At 40.3% G+C, this 11,899-nt stretch overlaps 2 protein-coding genes across 4 annotated transcripts in view; one reads left to right on the forward strand and one right to left on the reverse strand.

Moving 5' to 3' along the window:
• The window catches only part of septin8a (septin 8a), a 32,478-nt gene extending 23,580 nt beyond the window's left edge, over positions 1-8,898 (reverse strand). For all 3 annotated transcript variants that reach the window (XM_078930633.1, XM_020708680.3, XM_078930634.1), the window contains exon 1: positions 8,481-8,898. In XM_078930633.1, the coding sequence (XP_078786759.1) occupies positions 8,481-8,510 (30 nt within the window). In that variant the 5' untranslated portion in view covers positions 8,511-8,898. The remainder of the gene's footprint in view (positions 1-8,480) is intronic.
• Positions 8,899-9,602: 704 nt separating this feature from the next.
• Positions 9,603-11,638, forward strand: LOC111948620 (ankyrin repeat domain-containing protein SOWAHA-like). Its single transcript, XM_023962189.2, has one exon. The coding sequence runs from the start codon at positions 9,717-9,719 to the stop codon at positions 11,124-11,126; it is 1,410 nt and encodes a 469-aa protein (XP_023817957.1). The 5' UTR covers positions 9,603-9,716; the 3' UTR covers positions 11,127-11,638.
• Positions 11,639-11,899: the final 261 nt, after the last annotated feature.

Below are 11,899 nucleotides of genomic sequence, written 5' to 3' on the forward strand. Positions count from 1 at the left end.
CAAATCCACCCTGTTCATTCTGGAAAACCCATCAGCTCTGTGCGTTATCAGTTAGGTAATCAAAGCACGGAGTGAGAATGGGCTTTAAATGAACCCTTCAAATTCATGGAAAACCAGAAATGGTTCAAATACTGCTACCACACCAAAAAGTATCAACCAGTCTAACAAAATAGAAAGGGTGGAAACTCAAAATAGCATTCCTTTTAGGCAAAAGTCAGGGAAAAAAGTTAAAACGTCGTTTGAACAGAAATATGATACTCAGCCACAAGAGTTTGAGTTATAAACTTCTCTGTTAAAACATGATTCCAGTAATGACCTATAATATTGCGTCTGTAAGTTAAGAAAAGACAATTATCTCAGTTCATTCCTTCCATCACAAACCTTTAGAGATTTTTCAAAGAGACAAAACAAATGGAACTGTTTCACAGCAATAGGATAAAAAGCTGGGAGTTTTTTATCCACACCTCAAATAACAGAGCTTTTTAGAGGAGGGCAGCACTCAGCACCTTGAGATGAACTGAGCCGCAGGATCTCATCTGGCTAAGCCATGAAGGACCGCATACTTGAGGGCTGATGTCAGCCGTCAGGAAGCCTGAGCACAGCTCTGCTAAACACTAACAAACTGCGCTGAACTGAGAGGTGGAGGCGAGCTGTGAATGCACAGCAGTTCACTCATTATCGTGACACAGGAGCAAAATAAAAGAATGAGCGATAATGGCTGTGGAAGCTTAAGTGGAGACAAAAACACCGGGTTTCCAGTGTCTGACAGAGGTAGCAATCTGACACGAGTTGAGCATTTTACGGCACACAGACTGTTTCTAATACTATTGTCACGTATTTTCTACTAACAAAAAGTTTGATTTATAAAAAAAGTATTCTTTACAACATAAACATCACAACATTTGTGTTTAATAGTAATCTATTTGGCACAATAATTAAAGCAAAGGACTTTTAGTTGGTCGTGTGATTTTATTGTGCTAAGACAATACGAAACAAATAAGGCTGTGTTTATTTGGGACGGCGGAAAATACTCACTGAAGCTATATTATCAAAGATTAATGTGAAGCTTTAAGGGCTGCACATGCCGTACAGTGTGCCTCCACATGACTGTGTCATTTTCCAGTTTCAGATAACATCGAAGCCTCGTTCCTGTGTTTACACACTCATTCTAACCATTTTTGAATACATCCTCTGCCAAGTTAAATCTGTGGAAGTGAATTAGATTTGAACATGGATGAGAAAGAGGAAATTGTGTTTCCCTCTTCATTTTCTGATCGCCGTAAACTCTGAGTTGTTGGACTACATTAACGCTTCTCTGTGGTATTTAGCTTGTTGACGAAAGCTGGAGATACTCGAATACATTCCTGAAGGAGGAGGGTGTGTGCTGTAGTTTTGTGTCAGTAAAAAAAACAAAGCAATAACTGAATGAAGTGACTAATGTATAAAGGAAAAAACAGACGACTTATGGTATGCAAGTTGAAAATATATAGGAAAAAAGAAAAACAAGCTGTTTATTCTGGGAAAAAAAAGTTCAATCCATATAATAAATCAAACCGAAACACTGGATAACCTGAGTTGGAAATGTTCTAACTTTCTTGCCCTGAAAGCCTAAAAACATGAACTTCGGGCCTCTGCAGCCCATTGTTCTTACTCAGTACATCACCACACCTTTAAGACACAAACGGCTAAAGTTACTTTGAAAGAGCCTTGGAAGAATTCATCTTGTAAATCTTTTTTCTAAAGAAATTATTAAAAACTCACCCAACCAGAACAGTGAAAACTCTGCAATTCAGAAGACTAACAACAGCGATGACTCACAAGATTCTTTTGGTTTGACCTTCTACACTAAAGCAAATGTCACGCAACATCATTTCAGTGCGCGACTGGTTAGCACAAGGGGCAAATGGGTTTGTGTATGAGGAGCCAACCCAAAATGTTAGCATTCTAGGTGAAACTCATTGAAACCGCAGATGTGGATGCACACTGTAAAAACTGTAGAGACGTCACAGGGTATTGGACTAACAAAAATATGTTAGCACCGAAATGAGAACAGTCTTCAACAATCATCACTTCCAAAACCCAACGCATTCAAGGCCAAAGACCAAACCACTAAGAGAAAGCTTGATGTTTCTGTTGCAGCATGAAAAATGACAAGAATGTAAAGCTTCTGGTAAACTGTCCAAGAGTGAGGAAACAACACTGCTCCAAGGCCCGTGCATCAGCAGGTCAACAGGAAGTGGCTGCACAGAGGAGCCCCAGATGACTGGAAAGAAAACGAGGGGCTAAAGATGTGAACACGCTATGAGAAGTAGTACAGTCATGTATTTATAGTCAAAAGAACGGCAAAAAAAGTTATTTTGACCTGTAATGTACATTATCGGAACTGATTAGCACTAAAACGTCCTCCGCTGCCCTTCCCTTTAGCACCTGAGGACGTTTTTTGTGCTAATCTTATTCCATTCTAAAGTACAACCAATGTAAAATGAAAGAAAAACATTAGGCACATGTAAGCATGAGAAAAACCCACAGAGAAATGACTGAAACATCCATGGTGTGACTGGAAAATCAGTCTCAGCAGACCGTCTTCTTTCAACCGTCTTCTGGCTGCTTTCCACATCTGACTGGGCTTTGTATCTGCAGACTCTGTCTGCCTCACTGATCCTCCACCTGACAAGCAGCAGCAGCAACATCACAGACAGCGACTCGCTCATGTCTAAAGACACACCAGGGGGAGGCTGCAAGGATTTACCACAACATGAGGTCCTTTTTTCCAAGCAAAACTTTGGCGGGAAGCACCTCCATCACCATTTAATCTGACCTGAAACCAAATATCCATAGCTTGGACCAGCAACTAACAAGAGTCACACTAGTTCTTGGTAATTCACCATAAAATATGAATAAAAGCAGCCTACTTTACCAGCTGGAATATGTTTAGATAAAGGGTCTTAAATCTTTTCAGAATAAACCGGGAAACAAATTTGGGACTTTGCTCTATCTGACTCCGCTTTTCCAAAGTTAAACAATGACTGAATTAATTGCTTTGGGGGTTTTCTCAGTTATTTTGAGTGTTGGCTGTAAAAGAATTGTCTATGGGTAGCTGAGAACATTCCAAAATATAAAACGGAGGAGTTCAAGATCCAATTTAACATTTAGAACAAAGAAATCTTTGTGAAGGGCCCTTAAAAATCGAGAACTAAATAGGACAAACTACACCATATCTTGTGTTTTCCACTCAGTATAAAAACATCCAGCAGCTATGGTAAATATTGACACGCTACAGTCGACAAAAATCATCAAACCTGACAAATATCTCATGGCACTTCCTGACTTTCACTAAGATGCCCTTAAATGGATAAAAGGGAACAAACAAACAAGAGTTTATGTTTCTGTTTGCACCACTGAGACTGCATTCACCACCGCAAGATGTGATAAGTGGGTAAATCAGATCATTTCAAGAATCTGATAAAATAAAAAAAACTTCACAGTTCAGACCATAATCTGAATCTTTTTGACTTTGTTTATATGTGGAAACTTTTTTCTTGTAAGCATTTGGTCCCATCTTGCTGTTATTTGTGATGTGTACTTGTGTTGATGTGAACTTCAGGGTTTTCTTTCAGAGCTAACTGGTTTACCAAATAGGATTTACACTTCAGTCGTTCTTTATATACGGTAAATATATATAATATACTCAAGCAGAAAAGGCTTTCATAGAGTTGGGCCTGGTTTTGTTTTCTGTCTTTTTTCTAGGTATTTTAATCAGATTCTATAGATCTCTTAAATGGTCTTTGTTTTTTAATCTAATTTACAATTTGCTTTGTTAATTTAAAATGAAAACATTAAGCTTTACTTGTGTCAGACCATGTAAAAAGTGCATAAAGTACTAAAACTTAAAAGACGCGAGTCTGTCCAGCTTCTGTCCAGCTTCAGCGCCACTGTTAGCACTACATCTCCCATGATGCATCGGGTTAAAGTGATGGCGTCTCTTACTGCTCCGCTGTTAAGATATGAAGCACAACAAATGCAAACGTGGAACGAACAAATTCAACTACAGACTTTAAGCAAAAACCGTCTTAAAAATGTGCGTAGCTACGCATGAATGCCAGAGTTTGTAACACAGAAGCCCAAAACCTAAATTTACAAAGACTTTTCACTGGAAGTGGCCGCTTGAAGGCCTGTTGCAGAGGTTTTAATATGGATCTTATCTGGATATCAGGTTATGCAGTTGGGACAACTCAAGAAAGATGTTTGGTGTTCATGTAAACAAGCTCAAAAACAATGTTTCTGGCTCAGGTTCACGCAGACAAAAGGCAATTCACACATGACTGATAAATATGACCTGAGAGCCAAAGTGCTCAAACTAACCATATTACCTGATTCTCAAATGACATTATTGTGTCTTGAGAGGCTTATGTATGGTGCTGTTGATACAGAAAAGTTATCTCATTCTCTTGGAAGTCAGGAATGTGTACGTGCTAGTTTAAGATCCTTGGTTCCTGGCTGTTCGTGGAGAGCCAACTAGCTGGTGCTTCCTGTTTGATGACAGTTGGAAAAGTTGACGAAAGAATGGTTGTGTCCGAATTCCTACCCTAACCCCTAACTACAAAAAACAATAGTGTGGCACTATGTAGCGCCATGAATTTTAAAACCAATTCAGACACCATGCTCACTACTTTTTTTATTTTATTTTGTAACGGCAGATTTGACGTCATTGATTTCACAAAGTTAAAATTGAATTAAAATGAGCGTTTTGCGATGATTATTTATGAGTCCACTGTCGTCTGAAGATAAAAACGTTGATGGTTCATCAAAAAGATAAATTTCAATACATTTTTTTGGTAAAAAAATGTTCCGACGCAATGCATTGTGGTCTATATTCGCCGATCCAGTGAGCATCGATGCACAATGGTTTATCGCACAGACTTCCGGGAAAGTCCCAGGGCACTCATTTTTTGGAATTGTAGATTCAGACAGCTCTACAAACTGGTGAACGCACTATATAGTGCACTATGTAGGGCTTAGGGTGGGAATTCGGTCACACTCCATGACTTGATTTTCTTTAAACCTGTCTCTACATTACCCACAATGCACCACACTGACTGGTGTATCCAAAACTCCATATGAAGGATCGAGTTTAACATGATTTGTTTATTTTTGAACAAATGCTTTATAACACTTTGTTTATTAGTTCTTTTGCAGTTGCTTGTCCTAATGTGGTTTAATGATAGTTTGGACATGAGAAGAGTCCATGAAATTAGTTTATTTAAGGTAAGCATCTCATTAAATACACTAATCCTCCCAATAGTCCCATTCCTATGCTAAAACAGAAAAAAAGGGTTAAAAGTCTTTTGGTTGTAAAGCTTATAGATAAAAACATCAGAAAAGACCAAATTAAGATAAACTTGATTTAATGAAAGACTGCTTCAGACATGGAAAAATGTGGATTCTATTAGAGTCCACTTTGGCTCCAAGGAGAATAAATTAAATATAGCTGAAGGACTCTGAAAATTCAACTACTGGTAATTGTTGCAAGTTTTTTTTTTTTTTTTTTGGTTGCAGCAAATTCCACTTTAATTGAATTTTGCTCCATCTGATTACTCCTACAGAGATGGCAACGAGCGATTGGACCGCTCCCTGGCATGCAAACACAATCACTCGCAAACAGTCATTGGGTTTAGGAACAGATCAGAGCATTTCTCACTGTCATTTCATTGTAGGTGTTGTAAGGATCCTGCTATAACATCTAAGACCAGTTTTTCCTCTTCTTTCCAACGCAAAATGTGCTAGGAGTAAGTTATATGAAGCATACAATTCATGTTTAAAGATTTTAACATAAAAAAGCCTGACAAGGTCCCCCCCCCTCCCCAATGTTTGTGTCTAAAGCCCACATATATATCAGATAGGATGTAATTCAGTCTAAAATAGGACACATAGTTGCACAGCCAGCTTTAAAATTATTGATTCATTGGGGGCAACAAGCATGCCACTCATGAGGTCACGGAAATGTCTATCGCCTCCAATCCATTCAGCCCAAGAGTCACGTCAAGCACAAGACCACGTGTAATGCTTAGCGTGGTTTTTATTTATTTATTTGAACACAAAACAATAAATGAAATTGTCCGTTGGTTAAATCACAGCCCTGTGTGCAATGCAGTTGTTTTTTTTAAACTGACAAGTTTTTACACAGATGTTGAAGCTTGGCTGTCATTATCTATTCCCATTACTGGCAATGACAAGCCTGCCTCAAGGCAGTGCTGGATTATATATGCGGCGAACAACACGGACGACACACAGAAGTCAGTAAATATGATCTACAACCAACGCTGACTCCTCACTTCTCGTCTCTTGGCCTTAAGTCCTTCATGAAACTAATTTCCTTTTCTGCATGCAGGACTCAAGGGACAGCCAGCGCTCTTCAGGGCTAGTAAGCACTGTACTGTGTACTAAATATGTTGTAGGGCATTTCATTATGTAACCATTAAAGCGAACGCCGCCTTTTTATCCTACACAAGCTGATGCGATCGCTGAATGAACACAACGGGAGCTATCGAGCAGTTGGCTGCATTGATTGCCTCGCATGGATCCAGCCCAGAACCAAACCTCTGTAGAATCGACGGGGGCCAACAGTCCAGCCAACCATGCATCTCTGTCAATAGTTCCACATAATTAGCAACAATCCTGTTACACACACATCCAAGCAACAATGACAGTTTGTTCAATGTGGTTTCACTTATTTCGGAGAGCTGGACGGGAAGTCAAGCCGATGTGCCGCAGCCAAACAGCAGCCTGTTCCCCAGCATTCTCAGCATTTTTGCACCAATCAATCCTTCCATCTTGTACTTAAAAAGAATCACTTAAAAAAAAAAAAAGAGGAAGTCCACACACTGCAAAAACTTCTTCTGTAAATTCCCCCTTTGTGGAATGCATTCTGAAATCATAAATGCCAAGTGAGCATTAACAGCTGCATCCTCTTTTTTTACGTTGCTCTTTCTTAAAGACATGTTGCACCACTAAGTAAGTAGGAGCGGCCTGGGAGTGTGAACTTAATCTCCTTAGCCCTGCATCTCAGTGCTGCTTACTGTTCAATTCAACAGACTTTTCAAGACAGACAAAATAACGTAATCACCTTCTTCAAATCCCCTTCTGTGCATTCACCATTGCAACATGATGTCTGCTCCACAGAGTTTGCTTTCAGCGGCAGCGGCCCACCCTAACTGCTCCTGATTGAGTCACACCTGACTTGCAAGACTATTGGAAAACATGAGCTGCCTTCCACCTGAACATCCGAGAATACTCCACCTACTGTCTTTGTGGTCCATTGTGAGATGCAGTTTTGGGCACAATAAATCACAAAATTATCGCTAGCGCGATATCAAGCTGTGCAAAAGACGGCAAAAATGGCAATAAATGATTACCTTAAATGTGCTAAAACAATCTTATGGCAGCTTGAAGTATTTAATCAAATAAATCCATTTCTGCATTTTGGAGCTGTAGGGTCATTTAGAGTGTAATTTCAGGTATGTTGACTCTTATTTAAATTAAACTGTTGCAGTGAAAAGGAAATGATGTTTTTGGTTCCAAGTTATATCATCATTGAAATATTGATCACTAATTTCGCATATTGCCAATTTTCCTCGTAACGCACAGCCCTACTGTACAGCATCGTTCTGATATAAGTGTCAGTTACACAAAATAAAAGCTAAAAGTGTTTATGCAAAAGCATATTATCTGAACAGATTGTCTAAATGTATTAGTATATAATAAAGTCCTAATAGAGAATTAGCCTTCAATCATTTGCTGGATTGATCAATAACGAGTAACATGTAATCTAGATTACATACTCAACATTTAAGAATATCAATACAATCAAATAAGAAAGACTTTGAAATGTGTGTGCTTTATTGTTCTAATATTTTAGCACTTATTTTTGAAATGGTTTTGACAAAAATCTAGTTCCCTACAAAAATGACATTTTCTTTAGTTACTGTGAGGAAGTATAGTGGTTTTATAGTGAATGTACAAGATTAAAGCTTTTATTTTGGTTCTGACAGTCCAATTATGAAATGATTTATGCTACCATTGATTGTGTGTAGTGTCTAAGTCTAATAACGTAAAATGATCACACTGTGTGACATGCGATACACACCCAAATGTCAATGGAAACACACACAAGAATTACCAACATTTCTAATCAAAATATAAAAACTCAAGCGACGACATTCATTGTCATTTTTCACGGAGATGTACGAGTCCTAAGTGTGAGGAATCAAGTCCCATTTAAAGAATTCCCTTCCACCATTTCGCCAGCTCCAGCATAAACAGGCTTCAGAAGCGAGGAAGCTTAGCCACAAACCCACACGCGCCAGCTAACGCACGCTCACACACTTTTCCTAATTCCCACCACCCTTTCCTTCCCGGTGCACTTCAGTTACTGTAGAAACGTACGACAGGAGCTAGCAAACCGCGCCAAAGCCGTATCTTACCGAAAAGACGTCTACGTCCGTGGCAGCCATGGTGCGGAATGTGTGTGAGGTGTGTTTAGGCAGCAGACTGGGCAGGGGCGTTAGGGAGCAGCCCTCGTCTCTCCGTACTAGCCTGCTAAACTAACTGAGGCGCGCTGCTGCTGACAGAGATGGAAGAGAGGGACAAGCGACGGAGCAGGGAGCGCGCAGCCTTTAACGGCAAGATGATTCCCTTACTGCCCTCATAGTCCTCGCCCGAATCCATTATATCCAACGTTTATTAGGTTTAACTCCACATGTAGTTCATCGAAAGCACAAAATATTAGTCAATTTTTATTTTTCAATTAAAATATAATGTATTCTCAAGCAGAATAATGTATCTTTTCGCCTGTTTGTATCGACTGGTAACAACCGGTGGGAAACGTAAGTGTGCGCATGCGTACCAATTGCGGCCGTTCGCTCATTTCACAACGGGTTTTCTTCGTTTAATTATGATTATAATAATCACCCTTAGTAATTAACTGACCAAAATAATTTATTTTAAAGTTTCAAACAGCCCCTAAGCTTCTCATACAAGATTACAAAGAAAATTACATGTTTGAGAGTAACGCTCGAACTATCTTGAGCTCATTTTTACTCTTTGCTACCTGCGGATTCGTTCCAATATGGCCACTGTTTTTTTTCCCAATCAGGTGGACAAAAAAAAAAAAAAAAAAGGTGGACAATCTGTCACGTGACATTTTCCCCTTTGTGAAAGTAAAACTACTCGTTATTTTGTTTTAATTTGTATATTTAGTTGGTTTCGATTTAGATAATTTCGCATTTTTATTGAGTAAAATAATTTTATTGGGAGTTCTTTTCAAAGGTGGTCATTTTAGGGGCCAAACAATCAGTTTTTAATCAGTGCAAGCAGCAGTTTTGTATTATAAAAGTGAACAAAATAAGTATAAACTCGAATTTTTAGTAATAAATAACATAATACATATTATTTTGCTGATTTGATGTAAATTAATTTAAAAACATTTTTTCTCCAGAGAGACATAATGTTTTTTAATGGGAGCATGTAAATAACATAAATAAATTCTTTCTTTTAATTATTTTTAGACAAATGTGTTAATGATTTTCAACCTGTCCACGTCTGCGCATTCCCCGGAAAGATACTCCCTCAGGTAATGAAGGAGTGTGTCGAGGTGAAGGCGTCTTCTATCACCTGAACAAAGGTAACTGCGCGTCAGAGGGCTGTTCAGCGGATTTATCATGGAACTGACGCAGAAAGCAGTCCTCTCTTTTCTCTTAGAGGAAGGGGGTAAAGTGATCAAATCCAGCCTGGTGGCCAAGTTCAAGGATTCTCTGACCTGCGTGGATCCCGCGGGGACAGAGCGGAACAGACAGCTTTTCAGGACTTTTGTGAACAACGTTGCCTTCGTCAAAGAAATCGACGGTGCCCGGTTTGTTGTCTTGAAGGAAACGTACCAACATTTGCTCAGGGGGGTTAAAAATGAGGAAAGCCTTGAGGAGAACGCAGAGACCAAAGGAATTCCCCAGACAGGAGAGCAGGAGTGCACGGTTGCGCACGACGAGAAGCGTGAGGAAGACTCCGTGGGTGCTGGGGAGACGCGTCAGGCAGAGCCACCCGCTTCCAAGGCCGATGAAGGAGGAGAAGAGAGTGAAAGACATGAAAACCCCTCACCGTTACGCTCTCCAATAGAGCTGGCACTGCAGAGAAGCAAGTCTAAAGATATTAAAATGATCAAGAGGATGCTGAATTTTGACGCACCCAAGGACACGGAGAGGAAGATCAGGGCAGAACCGGGCCCAAATGAGCTGGCCACCATGAAGGGCAAACGTTACGGCTTACCTCTGAGAACACCACCCACCAGGGTGGAGGTCCATCAATTGAAGGTGGAACCAAATGAAGAAGATGTCGGGACAAAGAGGATGCTGTCTTCGGATGGGACCGGCTCCCCACAGCTGAGGAAGGCATCGAGGAGCACCAAGGCATCCGAGGAGCACAGAGACACAAAGATTTCCATGGTTCCTCTGGAGAACACGGAGCACAAATGGATGGTGAAGTGCGCTGCCGGGCACTGGAGCCAGGCCTATGGCCTGCTGCTCAATGACTGCCAGCTGGCTGAGAAGAGGGACTTCATGTCGGGGTTCACTGCTCTGCACTGGGCTGCCAAGTTTGGGAACACAGAGATGCTTGTAAAAATCATTGATGTGTCCAAGAAAGGAGGCGTTGACATCGATGTCAACGCAAAAACCCACGGGGGCTACACTCCTTTGCACATAGCTGCTCTGCATGATCAGGAGCACATCATGGTCATGCTGGTTGGGGAGCTTGGGGCCGATGTGAACATAAGGGACAACAGCGGGAGGAAGGCCCTCCACTATCTGCACAAAGGCATCTGTAGAAGTGTGAGGGAGATGCTGGGAGAGCCCAGATTTAAGCCACCTCAGGGTCGAGTCTGTCCAGAGAAAGAGGATCCAGACCTGTTTCCGGATCTCTCCAAGAGTCTGCACTCAATAGGTCGCCTCTTCCAACCCACTGCAGTGGCTCAGAAGAGGAAGCACAAGCAGAGGTCTGGATTCTACTCCCTGAGTGACAACACTATCGAGGAGAAAGATGAAAACAGCTTCAGACAAAGATCTGACACTTTTGTGTGATCTCATAATTCCTTATCCTGTTTGCAAAAGCAGAATCAAATGATGATCAAGCAGCACAACTCTTCTTTGGTAGCCACATCTCATTGGCATAAAAGAAATATTTATTCTTGAAGTGACTTGGTTGATGATTTCTGTCTGTTTATAGGTTGTTTTAGGGGAATGTTTGAAATGAAGATGGAGAGTTATGGGGCAACAACAGTAGAATGCAGGAGAACATTTCTGATGAATATCTCTGAAGATCAAGATTCAACTTGTTTCTTTCACAGGTAGCAGACGAGCAAAGACACAAACCTGCACAGAATGACGTCATTTGTGGATCCAGCTGTTCCCAAAAGAAATCGTTTTGAAAATTAAAAGATTTGCTAAACGTCTGTGCTTTGAAGAAAAATCTTTCCTTGTTAACATTATAATTATTACATGCAGTTAATGAGTTAGCAATGAATAATGAACAGCTGAACTAACAGGACACAATATCCGGATTTAAGTTAAATAAATCAAAGACGCCAATGAAATTTGTGTTTTGTTTTGTTTTTTAGCATGTTTTTGTGACATTTCTCACATGATGGAGGACATACATACAGAAAGTTAAACTTAAAATTACAAGTATTCCTTTATTCAGATCGTTGTAAATCAGGAGCAGATGAAAAAATGCAGTAGGAAAAGCCTGTCGCAGTGACATGGGTGCCACAGCCGGTGGGCCCCACCTCCCTGCTCCACCTTATTCTGATGCCTCCACTTGCAGATCCATTAATGGCTTTGTTTTCCTCGTCTGA

This window comes from Oryzias latipes, chromosome 14, assembly GCF_053564925.1.
Source record: "Oryzias latipes strain Hd-rR chromosome 14, Olatipes_Hd-rR_3.1".
Classification (NCBI taxonomy): Eukaryota; Metazoa; Chordata; class Actinopteri; order Beloniformes; family Adrianichthyidae; genus Oryzias; species Oryzias latipes.